The 16,817-nt window shown below is 38.0% G+C and overlaps 1 protein-coding gene across 2 annotated transcripts in view; it reads right to left on the bottom strand.

Annotated features, from left to right (window-relative positions):
- Positions 1-12,980: 12,980 nt before the first annotated feature.
- Positions 12,981-16,817, bottom strand: part of EDIL3 (EGF like repeats and discoidin domains 3) — a 381,208-nt gene continuing 377,371 nt past the window's right edge. For both annotated transcript variants that reach the window (XM_001504634.5, XM_003362850.5), the window contains one exon: positions 12,981-15,987. In XM_001504634.5, coding sequence (XP_001504684.3) covers positions 15,838-15,987 — 150 coding nt within the window. In that variant the 3' untranslated portion in view covers positions 12,981-15,837. The remainder of the gene's footprint in view (positions 15,988-16,817) is intronic.

The raw sequence follows: 16,817 nt of genomic DNA, 5'->3' as shown, positions 1-16,817 counted from the left end.
ATCCTAAATGTGGTGGAGGAGAAGGGCTCTTCAAATTAACCCACACAGCATTTTGGGCACATTTCTTTATGTTGGCCACCCCTGAGACAGTGCAAGGGTTTGAAGTGGATTTATGCCCAAATTCTTCATGGCATAATTTAAAAGATTTTAAGCAAAATATGCTGCTACAATGAACACACACTTTATGCTTTATGAATGGTCTGTTTATTGCTGTGGTTCCGCACAACTAGAGCAAACTGGTTGTAACCAGTCAAATTCATGCAGAGTCACGAGGCTGTGCTTTAAATCTATCCCTCACTTCTAAACCACTTGCAACTACATTAATGAGGAGATATTGAAATGAAATATACTGGGTTGTGCACCTTTTGAACGACTCCGTGTGTGTCACTATTTAACATGGAGCGTGAAGGAATCAATGCATTCTTCCAGCCTGGGCGGGTCTGACTGCAGGAAATAGCAGCTCAATCTTTGAAGCAAAGACTTTTCCTCTGCCTCTCAGAGTAAATAGCCCGAGAGAGAGCGTCCTCACTCCAAGGAAGTCTAGATAAGAGTGTGATAGGAAGGGAGAGGGCTGACTGTTGTATCTGCCAGAATGGCACCTGAAGGAAGCAGCTGGCTCCTGCTGAGTGATAAGGTGGAGGTTACTGAGGCAGAGATAAAAAGCTCTCATGGTCAAAATACATTACAAACCGAAAGATCCCCAACAGTTTTTAACAGTGCACCTCAAGCCTTTCTTGGAACAAAATGACAGTCTGTTCTGGTTTTTGTGAGGTGATGTAAGAAGTACCCTCCACTAAGTGGCACAAGTGTAGAACACTCACACACATACACGTGCACTCACGCACCCCCGAGGAACCGCTTTCACTAGCTGTGGGTGGCTGTCTCCTTCCCCAGTGGAACACTTTAAGAGAAGAAATCATTGCAAAGGATCAGAATGGACAAGATACAAGATTTCATTGCCGGTAGCGGGAACTTTTATTGCTCCAGATGCAGGCGGTGGCGGTGCTGATGCTGGTGGTGACGCTGAACGTCAGTCAGCGAGCTCCAGGAACACACCCCTGGTTGTAAAGGGCCCTGGACAACCACACCAACTCCATACAGCGGTCAGTGCCTCTCAGGCATTTTAAACTCTTACCTGCTTTTGACACATGAGACACATGCACTTCTCAGGTACAGCTTCTTCACCTGGGGGTATTTCCCGCCCCCTCACAGTTCCCTTCACCCCACCGCAATGGGGCCTCCACAGTGAAGATTTTATGAGGCTTTATTTTCCATGGTTTCTAGTCCCTCCAAAATTAGCTTCCCCTACCCGCAAAATTCAAAATCATGTTATCACTGCGACCGAACTCTTTTCATACTGAGGAACGCTCCCTTATAGCCCACTGGTGGGGTTACCATCCTAACCCCTCTCCCCACCCCCATGTATTTTTAAAAATTTTTTAAGACTTATACACTTATTGACACAATTTGCCAAGATAAAGCACTGGAATCGTGAGTGAAATGACTAGCCTTCCTAAAAGAGAGTTGACAAAACCTGTGCTGTAGGAAGGGGTGTTACAGGGTGACACTCATTACTTCCATCTTTTAAAGAACAGACAGACCTTCTCTCTCTTGCTAGATTCTTTCAGATGCCATTTTAATCTCTCTATGTTTTTCCATTCTCCCAAGCAACAATCCATAGTGTAGTAAGATTTCCTGAAAAAGAGCCTGTACTTTGTTTTTCTTTTTAGTGCTGTGGAGTTGACTCCAGTCGCTTCTGACGCCTGGTGACCCTGTGTCCAGCAGGGCGTAACCCTGCCCGGCCTTTTTGCTCCATCCTCTCACCTTCCAGTGCTCTATCAGACAACGTTCCACTGCTACTCACAGGGTTTCATGGCCAATTTTTTTCAGAAATGTGTGGTCATGTCCTTCTTCCTAGGCTGCCTTAGTCTGAGAAGCTCTGCTGAAACCTGTCTACTTGGGTGACCCTGCTGGTATTTGAGATATGGTGGCAGAGTTTTCAGCATCACAGCATCAGCAATCACCACAGTATGACAACCAGCAGATGGCTGGTGTGGTTCCCTAACCAGAAACAAACCCGGGCCACTGTGGTGAGAGCGCTGAATCTTAACCACAAGATCACCAGGACAAGCGCGATTTGTTTACCCATGGCCGATTCAGATCTGTCTTAATGAGCAAGGCCATCAGGGGGAGCTCTTTGAGTGAGCTTCTGTGGGATCTAGGAGGAAGACAAGTAGAGGGCAGCAGATTGGCAGGACTAATAGTCACTGCATGCAGGGGCAGCGGTAGGCTGCTGGGTAGGCAAAGACGTGGCCCAGTACAAATAAGGAAATGGTCAAAGTTTAAAAGGAGCTAGGCATGAGGCAATGCTTGATGGATGGGGAGGTGATTTTTGAGTGCAGCATGGTGGGCACTCCTGTTATCTCCAAGGCACAGATTTTAGGAATCTAGACCTGGAAGTATGGATGAGAAGGGCCCTAGCACAAGACTATAGCAGCAGGCGTGCAGTCAACAGCAAGTGGTGGTCTACTGAAGGAGTAAGTAAGGGAGGTGAGCAAGAAACAAAGCATATTTTCTTGGGCCCCATACAGAGTTTGTTGGGGCAGAGTCTTGGAGCAGCTAATGTAGATGACCAGATCATTAGTTTTCAGAATGATGGAGGAAATGGCAGATGCCACAAGATGGAATAAAAGGAAAAAAGTATAGATGAATTTTTCCACAGACCTCTTTGAGTCAGAAAGGAGGGATTTGACGAGACCAGAAGTTCCAGGGATTTTGCTCACAGCGGGTAAGTCCAATTTGCTGTTCTGACGTCATATTAAAATTCTATCATCCAAGGTGACTTGGGAAACAGTGTGTTAATGTTTTGTTTGTACACACACCTATCAAAGAGTGTCTACATGCCCCGTCACAAAGACAAGATATTTAGAACTTCAGATATGATAACTTTCCATTTCCAATATGTCCAAATCATGATTTCATCCCCACCGACACCATGTTTCTCTTGGTAAAATAACAGCTTGAAAGAGCAAGAGAGAAATACAAGGTGTAGCTTTTTTCTCCCTCAGACTCCTGGGAGAGACTTTTGCCATAAATGCCGCATTTGCCTGTAGCGGCACTGTAGCAACTCTGTCTACAGTCTCCCACAAAGACGGTTTCTGGAGAACCTTTCTGTGAGGCTAAGTGGTAGCCTTCTGCCCCGCAGAGTGACTGACAGGCACGTCAGTGATGGCTCTGACCTGAAGTTCAGGTTGGCACAGCTCTGGTGCTGTGAACCTTAGGCGAATGCCACCACAGAGCACACTCCTGCAGCTCCATGAATGGCTCCTTGAAAGTGTGGCTGCTGCCCCTGGAACAAGCTGGAATAAAGGAGTTCTGTGTGCAACAGGCTTTTCCAGACCTGTGGCCTGAAGTAAAAGCTGCATGCAACTTTTTTTTTGATATGTTAAACTTTAGATTTGTATTTTGACACCTTTATTGGGAACAATAGGACAGTCGGGGCCCATGAATGACTCCTTTCAAAACATGTTTTCTAAACTGAAAAACATAGTCAATTAGGAGACTTATGGTTTTAGATGAGTTAAACCTTTACAAGCATTATTTGATTTTTCAGCCTAACCAGCTATTTCTGAATTTACAAATGAAAAAATTTCAGGATCAAAAATGAGTCCAGGAGGAAGGAGAAGATGAGAAATGGAGAGAGAAACAGAGAGAGAGAGACAGAGAGATAAGCAACAGGGAAAGAAACAGCACAAGAAGAAGAAATTTATAGAAACATTTTAAAGGTCAAAGTGTTTTTTCTTCTTTTAGTTTATCTTCATTTATTTATCAATTCCCACTGCATTAAGTTGTAACTATAAAAATGACGATCATTTGTTTCAGTAGACATGAACAATTTCTCATATCTTTTTCTTGCAGAACATAATACTAAGAATTATATATATTTTGAATTACTCAATCTCACATGTAGTTACCAAAAATAGAATTACTGTCAATTTCATTTAAAATCTTCAAATAAAGAAACAAAAGTAAATACTGTGTCATAATTCACTGTGCTTTAATTTAATACAATTCCATGACTGCGAGGGCTTTGTCTGTCTGCCGGTTTCTCAGCCCTTCATCTTCCTGACGGGAAACTGAAGCTCAGAGCGTGTAATATGCTTTTGTTTATGCGTGTGGCTAAGTGAGACATGAATTATTAAGGGATGCCCCCCTTCCCCACCGACCTTCATATCTTTGATCATGGTCTCCTCTCAGTTTTTAAATTTCAAGTTGGAGCAGAAGGGCCATAGGTTAGGTGTCACCCAGAAACATTTTGAGGAGAGCCCCTGCTGAATGAGTTACTTCCCCTCCACCTGACACGGCCGGGACTCTGAGAGCCTGGGGCGGGAAGGAGTAGAGGAGGGAAGAATGGCCTGTCTGCACTGGTGCAGAGTCTGCACAGACCCCATCTTCCTCTGGGTGGTGCAGAGGAATGCCATCAAGAGCAGATGGCACCTGCGACCCACTTGTGATCCGGGAGTTGGCGACTCACAGCTAAGCTTACGTCGACAGTCTTGGGTGCCTAGAGTGGAGGTGGCTGAGTCAGGGTGCAGAGAGGTTCTGAGGACAGCTCCGTGTCTTCCTCCCTAAGGAGAATCTCAGGAGGCGCTGTATCCATTTGTTTGTCCATTCATTCATTCATTCATTCAGGAAAAGGCCACTGACATGGATAGCAGCAGACGCCACTGACATCTCTGGTGGATAGGATGATTCTATGTATCCCACCAGATGACGGATAAAATAGAGACTTGGGTGCCCCATCCTACCACCTCCATGGCCTTCTATGTGCCCTGAAGCTTCAAATCAACCAAGGTTGAAAACCTGGCTGGGGAAAATTAGTGAATTTGAGGAGAAATTAGTAAATTCATGAAATAACTTAGAAATCACTGAAGTAACTGGGTTTTCTTGGAAATGACTAAATTACTTTTTTTGGATGTGGGCATTAGATGAAATATAAAGATAGTAACATGTTTGTACACCCAAGTTTGTGGTCTGTGACGAGTATGCCTCCCACAGTGACAAAAACAAAAATCACCTCAAAAAACTGAAACTTACTGAGCACGTATAGTGTATCTACATGGTTCCAGGGGGAAACTTTCCAAAGGAGAGACTCCTAGTCAGCTGCCCAAAGAGGAATGGAATGCGAACTCAGGGATGTCTGGTTCCCAAACTTGAGATTTCTTTTTTAGAGAGTGGGGAACCCTAGGCTCATTAACTGATGATACTAATTATTTGTATTAGTCACACATGGATGACTTGAGTACATCAATCTAAAGAAGGTATATCCACCAAATGGAAGAATGTGGTACTTTCTTTTGCGTCAACCTGTAGAATCCTGTAGGACGTCTGGTGCAGGCCCCAGGGACAGTGTGGGAGTCTTAGGTTTGCAAGTAGAGTTTACAATTTTGAAACACCTAACTTAGAATATGTTAATAATATTAAAGTTTATATATTTCTGCTCTTTGAATAAGGTCTGTGTTTGAGTGTGTGAATAACTGTTTCTTTGGAAACAAAATAGGTAGCAGAGGTAAGACTATGACTCTCAAATGGATTACTATTTTTATTAAAAGTTAACTCATAATACTGAAACCTCTCCACTGGAATCAATCCATTCTAATAAATGTTCTCTAAACCAAAGTAAATTTCAGCTGAGCCGCAGTTATTGTTTCAGGGCTTGATTTTGTGATAGGGACCAATTACATTTTTATTTAGGCAGCGTTACATAAATTCTGACAACACCAAAGGATATTCCAACATAAAGAAACATGACTTATAGAGGGAAACCATTGCTTTTATTTTCGTATGATTGTGAGGAGTAAATTTACTCCAACTAGAAGCTAACTTAAGAGAAATGTGTTTTTAATATTTTAAGAATCTCTTTAGAATATAAATCAGTGACTCTCATTCCCCATTAATTTATGGGAGTGTTCTAATGAGAGTTTTGAATGAAACTTTCAATGGAATTGCTTATCAATTCAAATTTGCGAAAACACGACGCTGCTTTTCAATACATGTTCTTTTTGGTAATACGTAATATAGACCATAAACTATAAAATAAATGTATAAATATTTGGTTTTATTTACATTCTTGAATAAATTTTTGATTAAAATATTCCAATAAACATGCTTTGAAGGAAAAAGTAACTCAAATATTTTGTAGATGGCATAAAAAGGTAAATCTAGGAAGACAATATTTCACCAGCTACAAATACTTTCTTCAAGAAGAGTCAGTGATGGAGGTCTTAGGCACTTAGACAAAGATGTCAATGCCATAAAGAGCTTTTTCTTATGATGGGGGGCAAATTGCGTCGGAGCCTTTTCTTCCCTCACATCCACCACATTATTAGCAAGCCCTCTGAGTTCAGGTTGAATGTCAACTTGGTTATGTGGGTCCCCAAGTCTGAGCCACACTGAGGAGCCACTTAATAGAAACTTATTGAATGAATAGTGAAGATTCTAGAATTTCTTTTTCTTTTTCTGTCCAATGTATGACTCACCTGATACACCCTTACTATAACTAGCCTAGCCATTTTTAAAGGCAGGAATAAGAGGTGGTAAACGAAGACCTCATACTCATTTTAGGTGCAGCTTGTGATCCACAGCATAATCAGCAGAGGGGGAGGAGGAAGTCTGAAAAAACTTTTGATTTTTATGCTTCTGGTTTTCCTACGGTAGGAAATTTTCAGAATATGCTAAATGCATTGCAAAACTCTAAAAATATTGATAATAGGGCACATGTGTATGATGACAGATGGAATTAGTCTTTGGGTAGTGAACATGATGTAGTCTATACAGAAATCGAAATATAATGATGCACACCTGAAATCTAAATAATGTTATTAACCAAAGTTACCTAAATAAATAAATAAACAAATATATATATAGATAGATAGATAGTTTCCTATACTGGAAGGTTGCCTTTAATAAAAACAGTAGACAGGCACTGGAACTAATCAAGCCTCTGTTCCCAGCACATAAGATGTTAATTAGTAAAAAAGACCTCTACTTGGAATAGGATATACACAAAGGTATTTCCTGTGGACAGAACTTTCTCAAGATTTTAGCTTGCCAAATGGAAAAGAGGCTGGATTTCAACATGTACTCAAACTCCTTGGCCTGTCTGCTTTGCCTATGCACAATCTGCTTGACCATACACAGATGCCCTGGCCATAAATTTTATCCTGGATATTTTCATGGATCCTTTTGTTTTGCCTTTAGTGGACACTAAACAAATTTCTTAGATGAGAGAGTGCCTGCAGCAAGGTTTCAAATCGTTACTTACTGTGAAAATGGTTTCAAAAAAGGAAATAGGAATACACATATAACAATGTGCTTATGAAAGAAGAGAATTGGCCCAAACCAAGACCTAGAATAATTTAAAGTGCAGAAATACATTAGAGATAATCAGGTAGTCATATTAACTGCAGATTGAACATCCTTCAAGCTTATAGGTGCTGCTGTAAAATAAACCCACTAAAGGATAAACAAGATAAGGATCATAAATGATTTTTTCACTACATTCAACGTGCCTTATCCAGTTTGACGCCTTACATTTTCAGGAGATTTTTAAAATATTGAGTATATTAAAAAAAATTAAAGAGGGACAAAAGTGCAAGGATATTTTCTTTTTCCTGGAAAGGACCAGAACAGAGTAATTGTAAAAAGACCATAACTGCCAGTTTTCTGATTTGAGTGAAATATATGGATTCAGCTTTAGCAAGGATATAAGTCAAATATAGGGGTAAGATTCATTGGCCATTAGAATTGTTAAAGACTTACTTAGCTTATACTATGCTTTCTTGAAAATATTTAGACATTAGATAAATACAACCTAGGGAATTAAACATTTAAACAAATGCTTCCTAGAGTTGTGGTCCCTTAATTTTAATTGTCAAAGATTTTTTCAGCTTATACTAGTTCACTGCTGAATAATTGGCAGAGGATTGACTATTTAAATCAAGTTATAGAAATTTAATTTACTGATTATGTGAGGTTGCACGGGGTTATTTGTCATTGGTTAAGCTCCTAATTCTACTAATTGAAAAGTCACCAGGGAATGAAAAAGATAATGCTATCTATTTATTGTTAAGAAGTTGGTTCCTTTAATTGTTTTAGCAACCACACTTTATTTTCTAAGACATTATTCTCTACTCAGCTTCTCTTATAGTCAAGAATATGTTAACTCTTAAATATTGGGAACTAGAACTCAAAAAAGGGCAATTTTGTGTGTATATATGTGTCTGTATTATTCGGAATTCTTTTTTAAAATTGGAAACTTGGTTTCTCTTATCTGTTAAGCACTATTTTCAAATTTTTCTTAAATATAACTATTTTTCAAAAAATTAATGCCATTAGATATCTCACAGTGGTCATTAGTTGTTTATCATTGTAGATCTTTTCTCCTATAGTCATGTGATAATCAAGACTTCACCCATTGATCAACTATTTCAAATATATGAAGTTAGGTAATACTGTGTATTAAATTATTTAGGGCAATCTGAGAAATTACAGAATAAACAATGACTGCTTGGCTGGAGGCAAATCTTTCCTGTTGTTAATGTACTAGTATGTCCTGAAAGACATTTTCAGTACCTTTTGACTTAAAAGAAGGAAAAGAGTATTGAGCTGGGTGCGAGATGTCCTAAAATCTGGGTACCAATCCAAGCCCTGCAAGCTGGGCGAATCTCCTAACCTCTTCCAGCTTCCCCTTCTCTTACAAAGAGGACATGTGGATGCATTCTTTCTAGGGTTGTCATGATTAGTAAACTGGATGTTTCCAGCGTCATGAATATTCAATTGGACAGTTTGGGTGTCATTTCAGATGTCCCCTCCCCCAGGATGCCTTCTCTGACCTACTTCATTTACTGGTGTAGTGCTTCTGTTAAATGTTCTCTTTGCACATTGAGTGTATTTTTATCATAGCACCAGTCATAATTCTTCACTTTACACTTCCACCCCTAGACTGCGAGCTCCTGAAAGTCCGTCTTTTTATCTCTGTATCTCTAGAACCTTGCATAGTACCTACATTTTGCTCAAATAATGATTAATCTGAATATTTTCTTAACATTAATACAGTGATTTTTACAGTGTTATTTCTAAAAGAATTTAGCTTTTATTTCTATCTCCAGTGAAAGCGAAAACATTTCAATATTTCCCAGGACCTGAATTACAGTCTAATGCTACAATTCGGAGGCATAAATATTTGTGATATTAGGTTTAGGTGGGAAAATTCTCGAGCAAGGAATTAGTAGTATGAGTTTCTGGAAGGTAGGCTTAAAAGGTTAGAATGAGGGTGTGGGAGGAATCACATTATGGATTTTTAAACCAGAAGTGACTGTAGAAAAATCCATTAAAACAAAAGCATCAAAGTTTATTCAAACGAAAAAGCAGACAAACAAAACAAAGCATGTATCTGCATTACATTTCACCCCAAATGGCAGGTTCCCCCCAGGCAGCCTCTGCTCCTGCTACAAATCTGCCTTCAGGCTGTACTTGGGGGCACCTTCCCTAGCAGAAGAAGCCATGAAATGGAATCAGGAAAAATTTATTTTATTAGACTATTTTATGGGGAGAAGGGCAAAGGGCTTTTCTTCCACACAGAAAAAATTCACACAGTTCTCTGTGTAGTATCTTTATTTGTTTTTTTAAAAAGCCTCTCGGGTCTCCTGCGCCACACCCCTTCTCTGTCCCCACCAAGCCTGTAAAAGCCTCCTATTGACAGGATCCAAGCGATTCTGGCTCTCAGTTCTCACTGACCACTCGGCAGACCAGGCAGCCAGCAGACAGCACCCTTTAGAAAGCAGTTTGGTGACCATGTTGCAGTGGTTTTCAAACTTGTGTGGTTGTGTCTCAGAGTAAGAAAAATAACTTACACTGTGATGGAGAACACACATATATACACAGGAATATAAATGAGATAAAAATGCTTTATGAAAGAATTTTACAAGGACTCATTCCTTCACGCCCCTCCTCTCCTCTTCTAGTGTATTTAATAAATAATAATAATAAAAAGTACTAGTCCTAATCCACCAATTTGTCTCCACTGGAAGCTTGAAAAACGTTTTATTACTGAGGCTCTTGGAGTCTCAGTCCACATCTCAAGCAGCTTATCACTTTATTTACACCAGTAAAAACAGATTCCTTTTAGGGATGTGTCTTAGTCCATTCAGGCTGCTAGAAAAAGTTACAGACTGGGTAACTCATAAACAACAGGAATTTATTGCCCACCTTTCTGGAGGCTGAGAAGTCCAAGATCAATGTACCAGCATGGCCACCCTCTGACAAGGGCCCCTTTCTTGTTTCACAGCTAGTGCCCTCTGGCTGTGTCCTCTTATGGTGGAAGGGGCTAGGGAGCTCTGTGGGGTCTCTTTTGTAAAAGCACTAATCCCCTTCATGAAGGCTCCACCCTCATGACCTAAGCACCTTTCAAAAGCCTCACCTACTACCACCATCACCTTTTGGAGGTTAGGATTTCAACATGTGAATTTCAGGGGGACACAAATATTCAGACCACAGCAGAATGCTCCTGCTGTTAAAACACGCAAACACACTTCTCCATATTATTACCTAAGAAATTGAGAACTGAGTAAGGTAAACTGTTGGAGTTGATTATTTAGTGTTTCCTTCATGATGCACCATTTTTAACCTCTGTTCAATTCCTCTTTCCTAGGTCCAGGTGGAAGATGTCATTGGCCTTGACAAGTGCTGTACTGATCATGTCTGCCAGAGCCACTGGCCTGCTATAGTTCTCTTCCTGAAAGACAAGGCCTTCTTCCAATTTTTTTTCTTCAAATTTCTGCTATATAATCACTAAAAGCCGGAAAAATTACAAAATATGTGTAAATCCACATGTAAGTTGTCATTTAAGCACTTCTTGCTGAAAACATTCTTTCTCTGTCACATGCACGCAGTCTACTCCCAGTTATGTCCCCATTCATTCTCCCTGGTGTTTTGGCTTGATGTTATAGAAGTTATCACAAAGCTGTTTCCATACCGGCTGGGGGGATGCATTGTTTGAATGCACCATAAGTCTCATTGCCACTACTTCTTTTCCAGGTGCCAGCAGGTTGAGCTTATGTCGCAATTCATCATCATTATTAACGTACTTATATGTGGGCAGATGAAGGGCACTAAGGGGATTTTACTTAAATATGGAAGAGTGTGGTTTATGCCTTTGAGGACATTAAAATAAAATTAAATCAGAGGCAGTCACCATATGCAATGCTTAATCATGTAATGTGGTGACCATTTGTTGACGCCACTATACCATATTTCCACAGCATTAGTGTTTTCAAATGACTCAATCAACTCCTGCCAAGATATGCAAAAACAACTAAATGAGGAGCCTTTTCCAAAAATGTTTTACTATTTCTGCTACCAAATTCATCTAATAAAAATAACTCTTTGAGCAAGTGCCACTTGCCTACTGTGGAAAACACTATTTGGTGGCAATGTTGAAACATGCAGTATGAATTATAGCCACTTCCTGCAACAGAATCAGGGAATTCTATTTGCTCTTTCAAAATCAATAGAAAAATTGCTACTCCCACGAGGCATTCTTTCTTTGTAAAGACAAATGACAATGCATTCTGTTTCAGGGTAGTTCAGATATTTCTCAACTGGCAAAGTGGTTTAATCCTCCATTTTGCCTGCTCAGGTAAAAGAACTCTTTTGCATTTCAAAGGACAGAGGCAATATTTTTCACAAATCAATAACACACTAACTCGATTGTGGCTATTGTTTTAAGCTAGACTTTGGGGAGAGAGAGAGAGAGAACACTGCATTTCTGACAGTAAAAAATTAATATTTCTTTAACAAAATCTTTACTTAAAGTTGTGTATTCAAAGCTGAAGTGCTAGATGTTGTAAAATTTTAGGTTATAGGGAGAGAATATTTTCCACTCAGAAAGTTATTCTTGATAAGTTTTTCAAAACAAATTTCAACATGGTCAGATTTTCCTCCTTAGAATTCTAAATGTTTCTATTATTTTTACATCTTGAATCAGTAATTTTAAAAGCCTCATAGTTGAAAATTTTCTGTTGAATATTTATTCTGCTATCACAATGAAGTTTTACTGTGTATAGATGCTATCATGATTCTTTATTGGTCGTATTGAAAAAATGTGTGTATAATCGTTTTTATTTAATAAAAGCACATCTGTATGTTTGGGTGTGTGCAAAAGATTAGGTAAGCAATGGCACCCCATTGATTCATTCACATTAAGTGTAGGCAAATAGGAACATGTATGAATACGTAAACATATGTAACAGCTTAGTACTGAGAACTATCAGAGATTCATTGAGGCTCACCTGAGGAGGCAACATTTAATATCTTAAGTTTTTTTCCTAAATTTTTGTAATCTAAGAAAACATCTGAAAAGTGGGAAGTACGCAGACTTAATATTCTACAAGTGACTACGAGAGGGCTAGAAACAGGGTGTGTGAAGAAGCCAAGTGTTACCATTTTCTTGAAGCAATAGCTGACGTTACATGGATAAACACGTTATTAGTGTCAGTGTTATTAGTTGCTACTGACCAGATCTTTTCATTATACTCCTGAGAATCACGTACTTAGAAAACAATAGAAATCATAGCAGTAGCATCTGATTAACAATGGCCAGATCACTCCTGGAACACAAGACTCTAAATATGCATGAGGCAAAAAGAAGACTTTGGATTATTAGCATTCCAATAAAATTTCCACAGCTAAAAGGAGCAGGAGAAATGCACACATTTTAATAATTTTGGAAAGGTCCATTTAGCTGATATCAATGTATATTTGGAGGATATTGTAATTTCTACTTTTTTCTGTATTTGATTAATTGTCCCATACAAAGAAAAAGTAAACCAAGCATGTAGTGAAGAGTAGCGGACATCCATATTCAGACAATATGTGTATTCTTACAAATGTGTTTAGTTACAACCGCTTCAATAATATCCTAGATTTTCAAAAGTTTTATTTTAAGTTTGAAGACTAGACAAGGTCATACTGATTTTACAACATCCTACATGATTTAAGTATATATACAAAGAAAATAAACCCCAACATTGGAATATTACACAGCTTGAAAGTTTGCAAAGGTTATTTGTGTCTTAGTCATTTCTGTACTGACCGACTCATCAAACGCCAGCAGTGAATATTTTATTTCATAATTTGTTGACTAGCAAAGATACAATCATTAGTACCCCAAGTCTTCAAAATTCACGCCAATCCTTATGAAGCCATTCAGAAAGAGAAAGTCAACCCTAAAATTAGAATTAGTGATTGGGATAAATGCTTTTAGTAGAATATAGATAAAATGGAAATGTTTAAAATTTTAATTTCATAGATTATAAAATTATCATATGATACTTTCTCCATACAGTGAAGACAAAGTGATTATTCTGTGTATTCTGCTTATGTGATTTTAGTTGTTTTAGTGTGAATTTAAATAAAATAAATTTGCTTCACTTTGATGTCATTGATACAAGTGACACAAAAGCTACATACTACTTCACAAGAATTATTAGCATTTCCACATGTGGGAATCTCTTTATTGTCATGAATTTTGGGCATCATGGGACAAATAAATATCCCATTGGTCATGCCATGTTGGTGAAGAACATACAGAGCAGAGAGAAAATGCACAAGCAAGAGAAAGCCATTCAATGTATTTCCAGAAAGTAACAAATATAATTTTAACAAACCCCATTTGAAAATATTTGTTTAAAAAACTATCAATAGAATAAAATTCAAAATATAATAAGAAGCCATTAGTAATTTTGAGAAAGGAACTCATTACAAAGCATTACTCATAATTTTTAAAGCATACTCTGTGAAGAATGAAGAACCATGCATAATCTGCAAAGGAAAATATCCAGCAATTTGGTGGGACAGGAAATCTTTAAAAAAATGAGGGCCAATGGCTAGACAGTAAGTGTGTGTATATTTTTGGACCTAAGTGATTATTTGTAACATGACTTTAAAATTTAGTGAATTCAAAATATTTAAATTCCTAATTTTAAAGTTATCTAAAAAAGGCAATATTGAGGACACAGCAATTTTGTTTGTGAAGGTGCTGAAAAATGATCATCACTTCAGATGCTCCAAATCGACAATTTCATAATAAGAACTTGAAGTAGAAAGCAAGTAGGCATAGGACAAATATGTGGCCAGCCAGTCCTAATTTTGCTCTTTTTAAAAATGCCGTTATGATTGACTTTCTCTTTAAATTCTTCACTATGGTTGAAGCCCCCTCCATATATACATCATTGAGGAATGCTGTTAACACATGGACAGACAGGACAATAACAGTTAGGTGGTTTTCGTTATGCAGCACAAATAATAAAGGAAAAAACTTCGCAGTGTTGCACAGGACCAAACATTTCGTACACATACCATACTGTCTTTTCCAGGACCCGTAATTTAAAACTCCAATAATTCTATGTCTAAGCCTTATAAACTAAATACTTGTAAAGCTCATAAATTAGATGTTGAGGACTTTTATGGAGGCAGTATGAGCTTTAATTTGAGAGCCATGTCAATGAAACCGCTATTATCAATAACAAATTGTTATGATAATTGCTTATTTTTTCAGGACCTTTGAAGCAAAAAAAATAGAAATCAATTTTCATCTTGAAAATGGTTTACTACTTTGTCATTAGTAAGTACTTTTCTTCTCACAAATAACTACACATTGTGCTTTCCTGGGAAACCACCACCAGTTTCAAATGTCAATAAAATTCCAGTTTCACAGGAAATGCAGAGATGAACAGAAAAATAATGAGTATGCTTGGCCAAGCTATGCAGTGTTATCCTAATATTTGTTTGCTAAAATTTTTTTTAAAATAGACAAAGAAAGACTTCATTATTCTATTATTTTAAAGTAAAGATAAGGCTGTGTCAATACCAACAAAATGAAGATTTAGATTTCAGTGTAAAGGGACATAACAAAATTTTGTTGTTAATTTGCAAAATGGTAGCATTGGGTTCTTTATTAAGGAAGTATTTGGAAATTACATAGTTACAGAGTCCTTCAAAATAGAATTGCAGATTAAGTCTACTGATATTAAACATGATCAACCTACTGATATTCAATCATGTTCCATATATATGAACAAGCGTGATAGTTCTTTTAGGCAAATAAAAGGAGAAAACTTAATTGGAAAAAATATGGACTGATTCAGGAAATATACACTATGAAGGCTATAGAATAGAGCCAAAAGGAAAAACAAATCACACAGTCTCTGATTAGAAATAATGAAGCTAAAAGGAGAATTATAACATCAGTTAGTACTGCATGTTACAGGTTCTTCTTCAAAATTCTGTTATAAACACTGACAGGTCTGGTAGACACGGGGAAACAACGAGGATAATGTAGAGTCATGACAGAAGGAAAAAAAACCCCTTATTGCTAACATTGCAGTATGTCTTTTATAAGAATTAGCTGAGTACTGATTATAAAGGCTCTATCAACTCGTGCTTTTATTTGATAACTATGAGATTTTTTTATCCTTGCTAACAAAAGAACGCTGCTTTCTTTCCCGAATACATTTCAACCAGTGTGAATAATTCAGAAAACAATGAGAAAAGTAATTCACAGTTAATGTGATGTTACTTAAGAAATTTAAACAATAAAAATCAAATTAAACGATTGTAAAGGCAGGCTTAGACCTCCTTAAAAAGACAGTGGCCTACCATAATTTGAGCACTTTTTCATGAAAAACTCTATTCAGTTTCCTACAGATTTTGCACAGTTCATTCCATGGAGATACTTTTAGGAAAATAGAGAGGAAGGTTGTGGGGCATGGGGTCTCCTCACTCCTCCTCTTTGCAGCCCAGCAGCTCCGACCGCAGCGTGATCCTCCCATACCAGGACCAGGGGAGGATTCTGATGTGCCGTGCATAGATGGGAGGGTCGATGACGTTTTTTCTGTGGGTGTCATTGTCAAAATTGCCCTGGAAAACCTAGTAAGAAAAGCAAAGAATATCAATCATATAGCCTTCTTTATCTTGGGAATTATTTTTATTATTTTCCTGTTTGGAGCATTTTCCCCAAATATGAGATTTGATAACTATTCATTTCATCTTTTTCAAAATATATTGCAGCTTCTTTTTAATGACCATTTTAAAATTAAATTGCCAATTAATGCTTAACTTAGAGTTGAATAAGATCAAAATTGGTTGTCTAAGGCAGATCTATCATCTTTTTCTGCGTATCAGGGTTTTTTTTTTAATGCAACAGATATGTATTTTTTGCTTCTATCATAAATTGATGTTGGTTAGGCAGCTTGCTGAAGGAGTTCTCTTCCAAGGGGTGACTCAGAGATCCAGGCAACTTGCAAATTACAGCCATCCTCTCAAACATGTGGCCTCCACATTCACAAGGGGCAAGGGGAGAGAGAGCTGTTAGATTGTGCAGGATGTTCTAAAGAACAAGGTATGGAAGCAGCTTACATCATTTCTAGATACATCTCATTGACCTTAACTAATTATATGATCCCAGCCAAACTGCAAAGGAGGCTGGGAAATGGGGAGGAGCACGTGAAATTTCGATGAGCATGAGTCTCCACCACAGTGTCTTTTCCTCACTTCTCACACAGAGAACAAAATTAACCCCTCCCTAAGAGAGACAACCCAATCAATATTGTTTTTGAACTACAGTTTTTTTGTTTTGTTTTGTTTTCAGCTTCTCTGTGTAGTAATTCTTGGATCTATACAATAGTGCTGTGATCATTGTGACTGATAATGCCCTGACATGTTGGCGTTGTATGACTGTTCTCCATTCTTCTTTTGTT

This window comes from Equus caballus, chromosome 14, assembly GCF_041296265.1.
Source record: "Equus caballus isolate H_3958 breed thoroughbred chromosome 14, TB-T2T, whole genome shotgun sequence".
NCBI classification, from domain to species: Eukaryota; Metazoa; Chordata; class Mammalia; order Perissodactyla; family Equidae; genus Equus; species Equus caballus.
Note: the sequence above shows the minus strand (reverse complement) of the source record. Positions and strands in the feature narration are given on the sequence as shown.